The sequence below is a fragment of the Pinus tabuliformis genome, chromosome 6 (genome assembly GCF_031772625.1).
Source record: "Pinus tabuliformis cultivar Carrire ecotype Pingquan chromosome 6, CPIR1, whole genome shotgun sequence".
Taxonomy (NCBI): Eukaryota; Viridiplantae; Streptophyta; class Pinopsida; order Pinales; family Pinaceae; genus Pinus; species Pinus tabuliformis.
The window spans coordinates 1,840,877,331-1,840,896,208 of NC_142292.1; the positions used below are offsets into that span (position 1 = coordinate 1,840,877,331).

The following is an 18,878-nucleotide window of genomic DNA, read 5'->3' on the forward strand; positions in this document are numbered from 1 at the left end:
TAGCCATTTTGGACTAAATGTCCACGGAAAAACCCCGAAGGGAAAACTAGTGTAGCAGATGAGGGTTTATTTTATTATGCAGCAAACTTACAAAATTACAACTACAAGCCTTCCTGGCCTCACTCCGACAATTTATCTCAACTGGAAAATTACTTTTTTTCCTCACAGCAACTTGTTCTAGCCTTTTCTGTCAAATTCGCACTTCCCAGCAAATTCACTTTGCTAGATTGGAAATGTGCACTCTCTACTATAGAGAAATCGATCTACCTTTGGATCACTTCTAGATGAATCATCCTGCCCCTTTCTCATCCTGAATCCAATTCACTCTACCTCTGGGATGTAGATCCGGGATCCTGCACTTCGCTCTAGATCCTACACTCACACTTCATTGACAACTGGAAATTTGCACTGCAGAATTTTGACCTCCCTACTAGATAATTCAACATCCCCTTCCTAGATCTAGAAACTGAAAACCACCAGATAATTTCTCCCATAGTTGCGGGGGAGCGCCCCCCCCCTCGAACCCGCTCCCGAATCGCGCTCCGTGCCGGAGCGGCTCGGGAGCGCGCTCCCAAAATCGCTCCCGGATGGGAGCGATTTTCGGGAGCGCGCTCCCTAAAAAAAATTTACGCTCCCTGCCCTGTTCGGGAGCGTTTCGGGGAGCGATCGCTCCGTCGCTCCCGGAGCGATTTTTAACGCCCGGGAGCGATCGGGGAGTGATTGCTCCCCAATCGCTCCCAGGCGTAAAAAATCGCTCCGGGAGCGTTTGACGGAGGCCGGGAGCGATCCGAAGAAAAAAAAATTCCGCGGACACAAAAAAAAATCAAATTTAAAAAAAATAATTAGTTTTAAAAGCCCAATGGGCCTAAAAAAATTTCATTGTGACTTCATTGAGCAAGAGTTTGGAGCAAGAGCAAGAGCAAAGGAGCGAGGAGCAAGTGCCAAGGAGCGAGGAGCAAGCCTGCAGAGGTAAGTAACTTAGTAATTTAGTTAGTTTAGTTAGTTAGGTAGTGATTTAGTTAATTTAATTTAGTTTATTGAGTTTAAAAATCATAAATTTAAATTAAATTAATAAATTAAATTAAATTAATTTGCAGATTCAAGAATCAAAACCCTACAAACATCAAACACCATGGACCTGGCTATATTTCTTGGCATTTTCCTCTTCCTAGTCCCTTTTATGGTTGTTATGGTGCTGGAGAGTAGGAAACGGAGGGGCCAAACTGAAGAGGGGGATGAAGAAGCTGGAGAAAGTCAAATTGGTGAAAACCCCGGTGAGGAGGAGCTGGAGGAGGGTGAACATGACCCTCAAAAAACTAAACAAGACCAAACTCCATTGTGGAAATATGTTAACAGGGCTGAAACAGGGAGAGGGGGTGGAACCACTAAATTTCATTGCCCCCATTGCAACACTCATTACACAGGTTCATAAACCCGTGCTAGAAGACACCTCTGCGGGAAAAGGCCATGGGATGGAGACAAACAAATAGGAATCAAAACTTGTACAGCGGTGTCAGCGGCGGATAGAGCCAAATACATAAGGGAAGAGGAGGAAGCCCAACACAGATCAAAAAAATCAAGGGGTTTCTTTGAACCAAGCTCACAATCACAAAGAACTCCTTTATCATCCTCCCAAGGCAGTGGATATGAAGGCGCAGGGTCATCATCTTTAAGGCGTAGAACCATATCAGATTTCCTTGATGAGGGGTGTAGGAATGATGTGGATTCAAAGGTTTACAGGTTTCTCTATGCATGTGGGATACCATTCAATGTTCTTGGCTCACCTTATTGGCACGAAATGGTTTCTACCATAAATGATGCCCCTAAAGGATACAAGAGCCCTGGGTATGACAAGGCAAGAACCGTTGGCCTTGATCCTAAAAAAGCAAAAATATCACATTCTTTGAATAGAATGACAAGTTCTTGGACTGACCATGGGGTGTCCATTGTATCTGATGGATGGACAAATGTAAAAGGCAAGCCATTGATAAGTGTTCTTGCTGTGTCTGTTAGTGGTCCCATATTTCTAGCTGCACATGATTACTCAGACAAGTTCAAGACCGCCATCAACATTGCAGAAGCATTACTTGAAACAATTGAGCGTATTGGCCCATACAATGTCATCCAAGTCATCACTGATAATGCTCCTAATTGTAAGGCAGCGGGAGCAATTATTGAGGATAAATACCCCAACATATTTTGGTCTGGATGTTTGGTTCACACATTGAACCTTCTGTTGCATGATATTGTCAAGAACAAAAATGAACAATACCAATGGATTGGTGATTTGTACAAGAAAGGCAAACAAATGATAAAATTTATTACAAATCATAGCAATACCCATGGCCTTTTCTGCAGCCACTCGAGATTGGAGTTGCTGAAGATTGCAAAGACCATATTTGGTAGCTATTACCTCACCTTCAGGCGCCTTTTGAAGGTAAGAGAGGCATTAGCTAGCATGGTATCAAGTCCACATTGGCAGGTATTAAAGGAAAGGGCTACAAATGTAGCTGACATGGTAGGTTTTGAAATGGTGGAGGAGGCCGCTCTTGATGGGCAGTTTTGGACAACTATGAGGCAGGTATTGGATTTCACCAAGCCAATTTATCACATGATTCGGTTTGCAGATACAGACAAACCAGTGATTGGCGAGGTGTATGAGCAAATGGATACCATGTTGAGGGAAATAAAAGACATTGTTCATAATAGAGATCCCAACTTGTACAAACTAATTCATGATTGTGTGTGTGAACGGTGGAATAGGCTTAATCTTCCACTACATTGCTTGGCGTATATCCTTATGCCAAAATACTACTCTACATCTTCGTTGGGCCAACCTGCAGCAGGGGGTGGGGTTAGGACCAAACCCCATTTAGATCCAGAGGTAACTAAAGGATATTTGGAAGCATTAGAAAAGTTGGTACCTGACAGGGAGGAATGTGCAGCTGTGTGCCTTGAAATAGTCAGATACTTCAGTGGCACTAGTTTGTATGGTAACTTCCATGCAATGGAAGATAGAGATAGATTTGATACTCTCACATGGTGGGAAACATATGGCAGGCATGGACTTTTGCCAAAATTGGCAAAAAAAGTTCTTTCACAGGTTGTAAATACTTCTTCTGCAGAGAGGTGTTGGAGCACCTACAGCTACATACATAATGTGAAAAGACACAGACTCAATGAAAACCGAGCAGAAAGCCTGGTTTATGTGCACTACAACTTGAGGTTGTTGAGTCATTACTATGATCGGGCTTATGAGGATCCCACATATAAAATTTGGGACAATCACCCAGAGGATGACAATTTGGAGGATGGCATTGTACTTATTGAAGAACTAGAAGAGGAACTTGTAAGGGATGAAGATGAAGCAGCTGCAGCAGCCATGCCACCTCCACCATCCAGTAGCAGTGCTCGAGGTCCGAGTCTTGTTCCATTGTTGTCGCCACCTCCATCTACACCCTCACGTGGAGGTTCTAGTTCTGGTCGTCGGTCTGTGCGGGAGACTCCTAGAAGACCACCACGACCTGCTTATACTCCTGGAGACTCTCGTGGCAAGGGCCACATGTAGATTCTAATTTACAGTTTACTTGTCTTTTCTAGTTTCTATTAGTTTTCATAACTATTGAGTTTTCAGTCCTTGACTCTTGACTGTTGACTCTTTCATACCATAATGATATTTTTTGTAAACAATATATCACTGTGACAATGAAAATTTGAAGTTTGAAGTTGGGCCTTGGCAATTATAACTCATTGGTAATGATGTGAATTATGAATATGATGCTTCGTGAAAGACTAAAGTTGTTTCATTTCATTTCATTATTCATGTTTCATTTTATAAATTTATAACATTTCATATCATGTTAACAATTAGAAGTTAGGATTTAGAAATATCTTAGATATTACTTCTTGTAATGGTTAAACTTAGCTTACAAGTACAACTTTGGTGATGAATGATGATAAATGTTATTGAATTTTCAATTTTGAAAGCTTGAAGTTGAAAATTTAAGATTGAATTTGATGAATCATGATTCATGATGATGAGACTCAATATGTTGCAGTTGTAATATGTATTTTACTAACTTGTGGACATGGTTGATGACGATTATAATTTCTAGATGATTGATGTGATATGGTTCAATGATCAATCTATGTTTTTTTATGTTTTTTATGTCTAATTCATCATTCTACATGTTTTTGTTGACATATATGTATCAAAAATTAAAAAATATATAAAATATATATATTTTTAAAAAATCGCTCCCGGATTCGCTCCCAAACCGGGAGCTTCTGAAAATGGTCGCTCCCGCTCCCATTTTCACTCCCGCCCCCCGCTCCCGTTTTCGCTCATTGATTTCTCCAGAAATTCTCACTGTTGCAACCCTTTCTGCTCTCCTTCCCTGGCTCGAACTCTTCCCTCGCTTGAAAACTGTGCACTGAGAAATTTGTACTGCCTCCCACACTGATGCTCGATATCCTCAAATCTGTCTTCTCCAAGCCCCTTCGACCTGCTCTTATAATCTCTCATTAAGCCTTCAACGGCCATGATTAAATCTCCATCGAAGGCTAAGATCATTTAGACTTCATCAATAGAAGTCTCTAGAGAAATATCGAACACCCTTAATTATTAATTCACTTTAATTTACCACGTTTCCTAAGTTAAACTTGGGAAATAATTTAATTATGGAAAATTAATTTAATTAAGGTGTTTCGCAAGATTATCTCGCAAAACATTTTATGGGTATTGGAGATCTCGTATTCCTTAGCCTCTTAGACACTTCAGAGACTAGAATGCCTATCTGATGCTACTCCAAACTCCATTTCCAAAAACTAACAGGAACTAGCAGCTGAATTTCATATGAAAGATCTTGGACTAATGCATTATTATCTGGGACTTGAAGTTTGGCAGAAACCCGATGAGATTTGTCTTGGTCAAGGAAAATATGTGATCAAAATCTTGCAGAAATTTGAAATGATGAATAGTAAACCTATGAAAACACCTATGATCACCAATTTGAAGAAGCTAAGGAGTTTAGATTCAAGTTTTGTTGATCCAACAATCTATCGACAGCTGATTGGTTCTTCAATGTACCTCGTGAACACCCGGCCAAATATATGTTTTGCAATGAATATTGTTAGCTAGTTTAAGATGGAGCCTAGACATGATCATTGGATAGCAGCTAAACACATCTTACAATATCCCCATGGGACAATACATCATTGCTTGAAATATGTTGCAGGTAATGAGATTTAGTTATTGAGCTACACAGATTTGGATTATGCAGGCAATGATATAGATGGAAAAAGTACTACAAGTGGTTATTTTTGTTTGGGATCCACTATGGTTCCAAGGACGAGCAGGAAACAAGACTCGGTTGCATTGAGTATTGTTGAAGATGAATACATAGCAGCTAGTGAAGTTATTCGAGAAGCAGTTTGGCTCTATAAGTTACTTGCAGATCTATTTGAAGGAACTTTGGACTCTACTACCATATGTTGTGATAACCAAAGTTGCATAAAGTTGAAAAAGGACCCAATTTTCCATGCAAGGACGAAGCACATTAATATCAAATATCATTACATTTGAAGCTTGGTGTAGGATGGGGTCTTGAAGCTACAGTTGTCTCCAATGAAAAACAAATAGAAAATATATTGACAAAGTCTTTTCCTAACAAGAAGCTTGAGTATTTGCAAGACAAGCTTGGGCTTGTAGATATCTCCTCCCTGGTTGAGAGGGAGTGATGGTGGACACCATATTCTCCATGTGTCATGCACTATGGCCAGGAGTAACAGTCGTAAGCCTAGTGAAGGCATTGGTAACGAGAATGGTGGATTGGATAAGCATCTAGGACCAATATTCTTTAAGAATTTAATCCAAGATAAGAGTAGTCCTGAGGACCGATATTCCTAGTGCAGGAAATAGCCCTGTGAAGACATACCTAGTGAACATCCGGATGGGGTATGTGCCTGAGAGGTGGCAGTGTCCAAATTTATGCCTCCCTGCATTGTGCTATGATCTAGTGAATAGATAGAGCTTGTTAGTCAAGGCCTTGCTATTTTGACAATGATGGCTATGATGATGCAAACCATCATTGATGCTTATTAATTTGAATCCTTTCTTATATGAATATTTCAGTTTGATAGTATCTTGTTGTGTCACTATGAATACTTCCCCAGTTAGGAGGGAGTGTTGAAAATGTAACTACTATCAGTCTTAACAATGTAATTCAAAATGTAGCATTGATGTATTTATATATTCATTATTATTATTTTATTTTTAGTCAAAGCATGTTTTTCATGGTTATAGGGTCAATTGAGTCAAAAAGATTTTTTTTATGAGTCAAAAGAAATGTAATTAAGTCCTCTTTGGACTTTTGTAAAGAAAAAGAAAAAGAATTTTATTTTGAGTCAAAAAGTCAACACAAGACCAAGTCGGCCTTAAGGGTAGCTATTCGACCCTCTTGGACATGTATAAATGCAAGTCAAATCGACCTCATTATTTCATCATCATCACATCGATTTATGTGCCAAGATAAGAAAAACAAGCGAAGTCAAAGGAGAGAGAAAATTAGGTTTTCTAGCTTGTTTTTGTTCACACGTGTGAAGGTTTTGGGGTAACCCTATGAAAGTTATGGTTCCAAACCGCAAGTCAGAAATTTCTGTGTTTTGACTAGATTTGAGAAGGTTTCACCAGAATTGACTTTTGTTGACTTTGACTAAGAGGAGACTTGGAAAAGGGTTGACTTGGATCTTTTTGACAGTCTTGGTCTTGGTCTTGGGTCTTGGATATCTCACTTTGATCTAGATCTATAAGAAGAGGATTTTTGGGTTTTCCCCCTTGTGGGGTTTTTCCCTGGCTTGGAGCCTAATTTCTAGTGTTCTTTGTCTCTTTCTAATCTTTATGCATTGAAGTTTTGTATAGTTGCTTGATGAAGAGAACATAATTTTAAAATAAGACAACTACTTTTCACAAGTAATTATCAAGAAAGAGGAATCAAGCCTTAATCTATACAACACTTGGTTTCTCAACATGGGCCACACCTCACAGTGAACTTGGCTCTTAGTCTAGTTCTTACCTTGTGAGCTCCCCTCACAAGACCTGCTAGATTTTGGGGCAATAAACACTATTCAATTGTAATTTTTTGTGCCCTTCCTTATTGATATGCTCTTTGATATTCTCTTTGATATGCTTTTTTTCATTCAACTTTTTCCTTCATATGTTCATGTTGTTGTTCAATTCTTATTTGTTGTGACTATCTTGTTGATCTGCTCTTTGCTTCACCCTTTGGTGTTGATACTCCTCAATAACTACCATTTCTTATGCCTTTCTCTATCGACTTGCTCTTTGTTGTTCATTTCTATTTAAGATGGATTTAGGCTAATGATTAAGATGGATCTAGAATCTTTGTTGTTCATTTCTATTTAATATGGATATAGGCTAATGATTATTGTAACATAGAAATCAATGCCCGACATCAATAATTTAAGATCCGAAGTTAAGATGGATCCAGGTTGGTGTTAGTAATAGATGTGTAATTCCTTCCAACCTATAATGTATAGAAATGAGACTAGTTGAAATGCTTACTGTAACACAAAAATCAATGTTCAATGTCAATAATGCACACTATTAATTTAATTAATTTGAAAATAATGTGCATCATTCATCTATTTACATCATATCACAAATTAATGTCTATACTAAAATCAATACATCCTTAGTTTTCATTTCTTGTGCCTTTCTCTGCCAGCTTGCTCTTTGTTGTTCATTTCTCTTTTAAGATATATATAAACTAATGACTAAGATGGATCTAGGCTCTTTGTTGTTCATTTTTATTTAATATGGATCTAGGTTGATGATCACTATAACACATAAATCAATGTACATTGTTAATAATTACTTTGTGCATACACCGAAATAAATGCACACTATTAATCTAATTACTTTGAAAGCAATGCACATCATTCATCTAATTACATCATATCATAAATGAACATCTACATTGAAATCAATACATCTATTTAAGTAATAAAAAGAAAAATATTAATGTCAAAATAATCTAAACTCGAATTAGGACCTCAATTGCAAATTTTGTATTAATTGCCAAATTTATGCTCGGATCGCAGTGGTACATTAGGAGTTACATTACAATTTTCTTCCATATTCAGTATCATCTACAGACTCTTGAACCAAAATTATACTCTGAAGAGGAATACAACTGATACTAAGCATATACGGTCTTTGGAGGTGAATACCTTCCAATAGAGCCCCAAAATTAAACAAAACTTGCAATACATATAGCCTACTTCAAAATATAATCCTTGATTACAACATATTTCCCCAGATCCACTGGATCTTTCAGGTCTGAACACTTGACATTAGAGTTGTTAGAATTGACTGAATCTTTCATATTTAAGACCAAACTATTGACCAAAGATCTCAATTCTTCAACCTATTAATGAAGGAGTTTGATTTCTTCCTCATGTTTATCCAATTTTCCCCTAGCTTCCAGCCAAAGGTCAATGGTTGTGGAGGAAGACACAGTTTGTTCATTATGTTGTGTCTTTAACATAGGATTCATGCTTAATCCACTAAGGGATGGAGGATGGTCTTAATTGACCATTAACCATCAACTCTCCAAACTTCAAATTGCAACCTTGGTTGGCACATTGATCTGCTTCCTGGTTATTATCCCTTAGAATGTGCTTGAAACTCATCTTTGGGATATCTTTTGATACCTTCTTAATTTTATTTAGGAGATATTCCAAAACTTTGTCTCTAGGTGAAACTCCTTTAACCAAATATTGAATTATTAAAAGGGAGTCACCCAACACAATGAGAGAAGAGACCTAAAATTCTTTGGCGAGAAGAATGCCTTGGAGTAAACCATAGGATTATACCTGATTATTTGTCATCTTCTCCAAGCCCCATGAATACTCTAAAACTTTGATTTCTCTGGGGCCATAAGGGTCCCTTCCCTGCCACCCCTAATATAATATAATATTAATATTTTGTATTATAATATTATATTATATTATACTAAAGCTCTCTAGCCTAATGCATTAACAAATATGATAATATATTAAACCCAATATTACATTAAAACTCTATATATTATTTAGATACCTAAGCTTGCAACCATCTCTCAAGTTATAGTAAGGGAAAAATGGATAGAAATGTCTAAACATGTCCTTGATGGCAACATTCACCTTTTTTTCTATCATTTTGAAGTTTCTTGCCGACAAACTCTTCATGAATTCAATGACAGAAGCATCACCTTCGTCTCCAAAACATACAACAACCATATCTCACTTAGATAAATTAATAGGATGTAAGATATAATATCATATAAGATATCGCAGTAACTCTAGGTAAATATATTTATTTAAATGAGTATTTAGTATTTACACAACATCTCCACTCTCCTAAATTTTTATCAAAATGTTTACACTCATTTATGAACATTGCAACATCTCCCCTATCCCTAATATGAAGGGATGCAACCTATCCATCCGTCAAACCAACATCTAACTATATCAAGTATTAATTATTATTTTTTAATTTTAATTTTATTTTAAATAATTTGACCAAGTCAACATAACATTATATTATATTACATAATGTTTTACAACATCACTGTCATATTAGGCTGTAGAGTGCCTCTTAGCACAATGATCAGAAATATTTTATGACATACAAAAATCTTTGAATAATATATTGTCATTTCAATGATTCTCCCCTTTGAAAATTTGCTTCTATGGATGTTTGGAAAAACATTAAATTATATTATTGCAGTCCTATTTTCCTTTTTCAAAAAAGATGGAAAAGTGTATTACAGAAATATTTTGTGATAACCATGCCTACTTACCACCTACAAAATCAAACAGATTAAACTCAGGATAGGTCTCGGAACCAGTCAGAACCATTGTATTATTCACATTCAACACTCCTTCAAATATATTTAAAAGAAGTATGATTACCAGTTTGAGGGAATACGATATTCAGGGCCACGCAATATCATGCCACAGTTTTTTATATGATTCTTGGAGGTTAAAAAATCTGTGTAGTCCCCTATTACAGCAGGCAGCATCAACTGGACTTGACTCTGTTGATCAAAAGTGCAATATTTCTATCAGATATATGAATAGCTTAAAGCAAATTTCATATCAACTGTTTGGGGGTTAAAAGAGAAAAATAAGTGCCTCACCATTGGGAACAATGCATTTTTCTGCAATTCAGCATTATCTCTCAAGGCCGGTTCATCAACTGTGAGAAGATAATAAGCATTAGTTTTTTTTAGTGCACATCAAGATAACACCAGTTTTTCAAAAGCAAGATGAAATGATCCAAGTTCATTCATTGTATAAGTTTTCAACATAAGAAGGACAATAGACCAAAATCCATAAAACACAAGTAAATAATTGAATACGAAAATGAATGAATGATATGATATGATTACAAAGTATGTGACAGTGTACTTCTAGCATTGTCATGTCCTTTAGTTAGGATTTTTCATTTCATTTATTGTATTAAGTTTATTCATTGTTGTTATTATTTATTTTGGGTGTGGTGTTTTTATTACATTGTCTGTCCCTTTAAACATGTTTTGTCCTCAAAGCATAAAAAGTTATGCATTCGTTATGGCTAGTTGTGTCTTTCCATGATCCTTCAATTCCTGAGTTGATGATGGTTAAGGACGTGAGATGATATGATCGTCAAAGCATTGAGCAGAGTTTTAAAATTATCAGAGGATCTAACCATGCTAATTCAATCTTCTATAGAATTGTACATTTATAGGGTTCTATGGAAAGAACCTATTGTATTGTAATTCTCAAGAAGACTTTACTTTGGGACCAAATTATTCTGGGATTGATATTCTTTCAAATATAAGTCAATTGTTTTTGTTCAAAGCAATGTTGATACACTTATTCGTTAAGGAATGCTCCTGTGACTAGAATGTTGATAAGGTGTCCTTCTAACTTGATCTTTACTTACCATATTTGTTCTGCTTTCTTGTTTCACTTTTGGTAGTAAGTCTTTTTTGGACACTTGTGTTGCTTTGTTGATTGATGAATTTCTATTAGTAAGTGCACTTGGCATTTCCATTGTTTGTACTTCGACATTTGAGAATATCTTTATATTAACTAGATTTGCACCATTCTGAGTTGTGATGTTTATTAGATTTGTATTGCTTCCTTTCTCCTTGACTTGGAATTTTACGTCTGCAGACTTATGCAGTTCCATATGTTTGATCATTGTTTCTTTAGTACTTTCTTGTTAAGTTGTTATAACTTATAACTTGTTCTATAACGACTTCTTATCATTCTTTAGATTCTTAATTTGTGTAAGTAAACTTTGAGTACAATCCTTCAAGCATGAAAGTTCTTTATTATTTGTTGACTTGTCAACTTTATTTTTAAGGTTTTGATTATTTGGTTTCTAAACATTTGATAGGGTTTTTTAAGTAAGAATTTTCATAGAAATCCACAGGGATGCGTCCCCCTGTTGAATTTTTCTACAAGATATACAATAGAAACAATTTTCTACCAGATAATTACTTCCTAATGATTTTCACATAGTATTCTTATGCCACTGATATCGTTGAATAATTACACATCAGAAAATATCAACAATAAATGCAGTTGAAATAGCAAAGATCATAGAAAGACAGCCATGCACAATAGAGACAACAAATTTTACCCTCGGAAACCCAACGTTGGGAGAAAACCCAACAACCTTTCTTTAGGATAAATTACTCTTCAAACAAGGTTTACAAAACCAACAATTTTGTCTAGAAACCTATGCCAATAATGCAAGTCAACATACCAGTCAAACTTGGTCAATCTTCAGCAAGTCAATGCTAGTCAAATCAGCCAAAATATTAGAAATTCAACACTGGTCAAGTCAGCCTGGTCAACCTTCCTGTGGTCAATTGAAGTATGGATTTTGATCAAAGTGCAGTCAAATCAGCTTGTTCAAATAGTCAAACTCAGTCAATTCCTGCAGTCAAATTCATCCTTTGTTCACTAGTGTGACTATCCAAGAATGTTGGTCAAACTCGTCCAAGAACTCGGTCAAAGACTCCTTCACACGTGCGGCCAAGAGAGAGATAGAAATATGATCTCCAAAACTGACTTCTTCATGCTCATAATTGCTCTTCTTGGTGGAGAAAATGAAATGTCACATCACCTATATATACTAGTCAAATGGGGTGAAATAACCCAAGGAACATGTTTCTTCACACTCCAGGGCTAACTTGACTTTTTGGGCAGACTTGTCATCAAAGTTTTATTTTAATTCATCATAATTCTTCTAGGCTGACTTAGGCATGTGGGAATACCTCCCAATGCTACACAAAAAATCAGCACTCCCTCTTAGTGAAGAAGGTATTCTCCTTGGCTGCAACAAATTTCTCCTTAGCTGAAATTTATCCTCCACAAGGAAAGTTCATGAGCTTGCTATGTTGATGTAGTCTATTTTCACATGCACGTCTATAGATCACTCCATCTTGGAGTAGACAATATGACTCCTCACATGCACATCTATAGATGACTCCATCCCAGAGTAGACAATGTGAGTGTTGAGAAATTTAGGGTAAAGAGATGAGGTGATTTCTCTAGCAATGATAACTGCCTATGAATACTTTTTACTTATACTAATTAGGTTATTCTTGTTGAAAAAAGTGTAACTAGGTTCAGTTTTCATAATGACTTGTAAGTTTATGTAAAAAATATATTTATTGTATTCCTTGCATCATGGGTTTCATGAGCAAGAAGTGTTATTCATATTCATAGGTCAAAGACTTCTTCTTGATGTCTTTAGGATTTGTCATAATGAATAAAAGTCATTATAATATTTATAAAGTCATGTTATACTTGGAAGAAGCCCTCCAAATGACAAGCACAATCCTCTACCTCATGTCGGCCTACAAATCAAATTAAATACACTCAAGTCAGCTCAAATAAGGTGACACATCTATTCGTTGGTTCATGTCAGCTTATATACAATGCTAACCACTATATATTTGTGGCCAGGGTCACCACAAAAAGCACAGGAACTCGGATTCTCAAAATTAATTCAGATGAGTACAAGGGTCTGCAATTCGCACTATAGGAGGATACAATTTCGGATGTCTCTGAAACTTCATCAGTAATTACAATGAGTAATTACAGTCTCGGTGTAGGGAAGATCTCGGTGCAAGAAAGAATACTATCATAGTCTCGGTGGATGACCTGTCTCCTAAGCAATCTTTGCATATATGTGACAAGAAGGATCTCGGTAACCCTTACTGTCTCGACATACATTCTAAGTGTAATTTCAGTCTTACTTTCTTGGCATGTTTAAGGATCACAATGATCTCAAAGTAGCACACACAGTCTCTGCATACCTGCTATGAAGAGGATAATACACTCGGCATGCTCACAGTCACAGTCTCATTGTAATGATAAGAATCTTAATGATCCTACAGTGATACTCTCTGTCTTGGCATACATTATAGGTGCATCTATACTCTCATAGAAGTAATCATGTAAACACAATCATGTTCTCGATGAAGACAAGGTCAATATAAAGACCTAGTTGACATGGTGATGAACTCAGTGAAATTGCAGCAATGATCTAGGTGAAGGTACAAGCAAAGATGCAACTGCAATGACCTTTGTGGTGCAATAATAATGACCTCAGTGAAGTAGCAGTGATAATGATGATCTCAAAAGTGACAAAGAAGAGGATTGGTGACTTGGTCTTGGAGTGGCTTATTAGGTCAGGGGTCATGGTCTTGGTATTCGTCAATTGGAGTCTCTATAAGAAGAATTTTGTGTGGGTTTTCCTCTCAAAGAGTGAGAGGTTTTGGCCCTGGCAGAAAGCCAACATCTTGCGTTCTTATCTCTTTCATTTTAGTAACTATTTGATGAACTAAGAAGGCACACTCTAAAAATGAAAGAAGCTTGTACTAATAAGGAAAAGTTAAGAAAACCTCACAAATATTTATCATGGCAAGAAGAATCTCATTAACTTCATTTGCCCTAAATTCTTCAACACTTCTTTAATTCAATTATTATTGTGATCTTTTCATCAAACAACTATCAAAATATAAACAACAATGAGATAAGGGACACAAGATATATGCGATCAGCCAAGGCCAAAACCTCTCCAATATTGAGAGGAAAACCCACCAAATTTTTCTTCTTATATAACCTTCAATTGATGAATTCCAAGACCGAGACCCTTGACCTACTAACCTCTCCAAGACCAAGTCACAAGACCTTTTGACAACGCTTTCTTCTTTTCTTTCCAAGTCAACGCTTGACAAACTAGCTTCTTACATTTTTGATCTCGGCTTCTCTGAAATTTAGCATCTTTACACAGACCTGCAATTTTCGGCCTACCTAAAATCACTGCAATTTTGCACATGTGAGCTGATTGGAGGAGTTTGGTGAGGTTCCTTCCCTTCACTTTACTTGGACACTTCTCCTTGTGATCTCAGCTAGCAAGGATGCTTGTTTAGTGACCTTTTTATTGGCTTCTTCAAGGACTGATGTGACCTTACTACAGTAACCCTAATTGGAGTCACACGTGTGAGGAAGATGACCCAGAAACAATGCCAAAATGACTTCAATCTTCTTCTCTTTCCCTTCACTGGATGAGAGGCTTCCTTCTACCCTTTACTCGCATTTCTTCTTCTATTTTGGATGCTTGATGGATATATTCTCAAGTGAGGCCGAGTCCTCCTGTATATAGTGATTTGTCCATGCAAATAAATTGACTTGTCCTTTTGTCTAGGCCGACATCTCTTTCTAGAATGATCTATAGCTTCTTTGGAAGGCTGACTTGACTTGTGACGAGGTCTTGGAGGGTTTTTGACTCTTCTAATGACTCAAATAAATTCTCTTTTACAATATGTAACATGCCCAAATAGGTCTTCAATATTTTGTTTTAAGGGTGGTTCATGGACATTGGGTGGTCACTACATCCACGAGAAAATCCAGGCAGATCAACCTCAAAGGATCTATTCGCCAACCAAACAAGCAAGGCCTAACCCCAAGGGCGTCGAGGATATTTGACCCCTTGACCTCCCAACTAGCGAGGTACTTAGCAACGAGAACTCAACCAACTGAGCTAACCCTTGGGGCTAATGAGTCTTCAATATATGACAATGAATCAAATGACTTAATGACCAATCCTAATAGCTCACAATGGGATCTTGATCTAGAATAAAATTCCTTGAGCATGAAACCCATGTCTCAAGCATAAAATAATTTTATTTTTCTTCTTTTCATTAATTACATAAAATCATGATTATACGTGTCATTATGAAGACTGAACCTAGTTACATATTTCAACACTCCCTCTTAGCTAGGGAGGTATTCATAATCCATACAAGGTCCTTGGACATTCTCAATCTGAAGAATTCTCATAATAAGAGTCGGATTGGTAACCCATCTGTTTAGCATCATATCATCCAAAATTCTCACATAGCAAGGCCTTGACTAACTGCTCTTTCTCTCCACAAGATTAGAGAACAATGATGGTCAAACCAATGATTTATAGAGACCCTCATCATTGTCTCTCTCAAAATATACCCCACCCGAGTTCTTTCAGGATATGTTCCACCAAGACTATTCTTCTCTTGGATTCCCAGACCTCAAAGAATATTGGTCCTCTACGACTACTCTTATCTTGGATTCCCTATCACATCCTCAAAGAGTATCGAATGCCAAATGCTTACCCAATCCTCCATTCTATCTTCCCAAGTGAAGACAAGAATGATGTGTCTATCTCTCCCTCTAAAATAGAGAGCATATACCCATTCCAATGAAGGAATGTACCCATTCCTATAAAAGGAATGTACCTAAGCTCCCTCTTAATCAAGGACTTAACCAAGTTCCCTCTTGACCAAAGACTTGCTTCCAGCAGCTCTTTAGGTGGAGATCATGGAACAAACAGTGGCTTGTAGGATTCCCTCTTTTGATGTTCATGAATTTCTTCTTTGTTATGGAGCCTACATCTTTTTGGGACTTCTTCATAGGGAACAGACCATCCATCACTTTCATTCATGAATCATGTCAGTCATGTCATCCTTCTTTTCATCGGAAAGTGATAGATTAATCCATATCTGGCTTTTCCTTTATGCCTTGCTACCTTCTTCATGTCAAGTTTCCTTCAGGATCTTTCACCCTACAACATGAGAATCAGTTGTAGATGACATCTACAACTCTTCCTTGGTAGCCCTGCATTAGCCCATCCAGATATCGTTCAAAAACAAGAAGTGTACATCAAAATTACCTTTGTGATGGTCTTTCATCATGACATCTCCTTGTTTGCATCAACATCATGCATATATATTGACACATCTCCAAATATTTATACAAAGTCAAGGGTCTCTTTCTTTTTCAAACTTTATCAAGATCTTCATATCTTTCCCATGGAGATATCATAGTCAAATATTTTAGTCCTTGGATGCTGATTGCCTTCTCCATAGTTGAATTTTTCATGATCTCTTCCTTTCTTTATTCACACATTTCTTCCCAGGAACTTCCAATCATAGTTCCTCCAACTTTGTCAACCACCTCATATTTCATACAAGGACATTATGTTGATTTCATCTAGTCAAAAAAGTGAATCATGCCTTCATGCATCCTTCCAAAGGAGGAGATCCTTTCTTTTGGGTCATGCTCTTGAGGTAGAGCATTCATCCATGATATCTGCAACCATATGACATGACTTAACTAAATATATGCATGAATAACTCATTTCTTCCTTTAGGTCATCTAGACTTCCTTCAACAGCTTCCTTGATTGAAAGAACTTTAGCCACTTTGACCTGCTTTGCTTCTCATGACATCATACCTTCATTCCATGAGTCCCATACAAGGTGGACTTCTCGGTGCGACGCTTGTTGCTTCCAATAGGTGAACCTTCTAGTGAAGATTCCAACGAAGGATCTTGATCTTCCTCATCCAACAAATGTTCTTCTTGAATGATGTATGATGAGTTTTATACTAGATGACTTTCTTCTTCTCATAAGTACTACTTATGCTTCTAATGAGGTTACCAAGAGCTACATCCTTCTATAGTTGACTTGTCATAGACTTCTATTTCAGCCATCTTTCATGTTTTTCTAATATGATGTCATGAGCTCTTGCTTTCAATCGTATGCTTCTTTGATGCCATGATGCATCCTATCATGCCTCTAAGTGACTCCTACCATGGTAGCCATACAACAAAAAACTTGAAAATAGAGACTTGAAAAGAACTAGGTGAGGAAGACTATCTCAATCATAGTAGAGATGGTTTACTTCCTCCTTCTTGGATTTCTTCTTTTCAGCTTCCTCCACTTCTTCAATGGGCTTCTTCTCTTCCTCTTTTATTGTTGTCCTTATTGAATTTAGGACAATCTCTTTTGTAGTGCCCATATTCTTGACATCCATAGCATTGAACCTTTGCCATATTCTTCTTTCTTTTCTGACGACCAAATTTCCCAAACTTCCCTTTTCTCTTTGCCATAGAAGCATATGTTTGAGTTTGCTCATTTGATCCTACATCAGATTTTTCCTTCAACCTAGTTTCTTCAATTTTGCATAGTGACCATAGATGCTTGACTGGAGTAGCTTTTTCAACTCGTATTTTCAACTTATCTCCTTATGGGTTTACTCAAATTTCGAGCAAGAACACTCATTGGATACAGAATTTGATTCCTCATCCAAGGAGTACCCATGTTTCATACTTTCGATGGAACCTGCTACACGAAAAATGAGAAATGCATGAAAAACGTGATTGCAATCACGATTTTCATGCATTTCTCATTTTTCGTGCAGTAGGGTCCATCGAAAGAATGCAACACGGGTACTCCTTGGATGAGGAATTAAATTTTACATCCAACGAGTACTCCCGCTCGAAATTTGAGTAAAACCTTAGGGATATAAGTTGAAAATACAAGTTGAAAAAGTAGTTTTATTATTTTATTAATTTTTAATCCTTTTACTTTTTTACCCCAAAATCAGGGAATCATCCCCCATGGTTGACATCATCATCTTGAATCTTATTGGTTCTTATAAAGTTTATTTTGGTTGTACATTTTTCTTAGGAGGCCCATTTTAGACCTTAAAAGTTCTCTAATGAACAACTATCTCATTTATTGATAAATCTTCCAAGTGGAAAAATAACGGCTAGTTGGCTTGATCTTCATCAAAATAATCTCGGCCATTGCTAAATCCTTGATGACCTTTTAATCTTAGTCGTTGAAAAGATTTATATTGAGAAATTTTCGAATTTCTCATTAAATCTCTTTTTTATTAGCTCAAAATTAATTATTTTGAGCTAATTTCCTCAAAAAAATGACTTTGACTTAACCACCAAGGTCAAAGGGTTCAATTTTTCTGCTTCCTTGGAACTTTGACAAAATGAGTGCAACAGGTCATAAGTGTGTTGAGAAAATATTATTTTACATAGACTGTGAAAAGGATAAAGAAAAAGAACTAGAAACATCAAAAGAAGAGGATATACACTAGGAACCAACCCTAGAGAAAGAAGAAATGAATCTGACCATACCTTGTAATGCATTGGCAGGAATTACCACTCCTAAATTCTTAAGGTAGAAGGATATATCAACAAAAAAAGGTAATAGTGTTGATCGATTCTGGTAGTACCCATAATTTTATTCATTGTAAGATAGTCAAGGAATTGAATTGCTTTTGATATCCAGCACCAAAGTGTCAAATGATGGTTGCAAATGGAGGCACTATAAATTGCTCAGGAGAGTTTCATAATATCAATCTAACCATGGAGGAATATCTATTGAATAGTCCAATGTTTTCCATTCTAATGGGTGGTGCTTGTTAATTTTTGTAGCAACAAAGGTGTTCTAGTCTCGAAACTTTGTGGAG

At 36.7% G+C, this 18,878-nt stretch overlaps 1 protein-coding gene across 1 annotated transcript in view; it reads right to left on the reverse strand.

The window, feature by feature from the left end:
- Positions 1 to 18,878, reverse strand: part of LOC149266363 (fumarylacetoacetase-like) — a 308,380-nt gene that overhangs the window by 231,763 nt on the left and 57,739 nt on the right. The window contains exons 3-4 of the mRNA XM_089395970.1: positions 10,203 to 10,261; positions 9,976 to 10,100 (exon numbers count right to left, since the gene is read on the reverse strand). Coding sequence (XP_089252096.1) covers positions 9,976 to 10,100; positions 10,203 to 10,261 — 184 coding nt within the window. The remainder of the gene's footprint in view (positions 1 to 9,975; positions 10,101 to 10,202; positions 10,262 to 18,878) is intronic.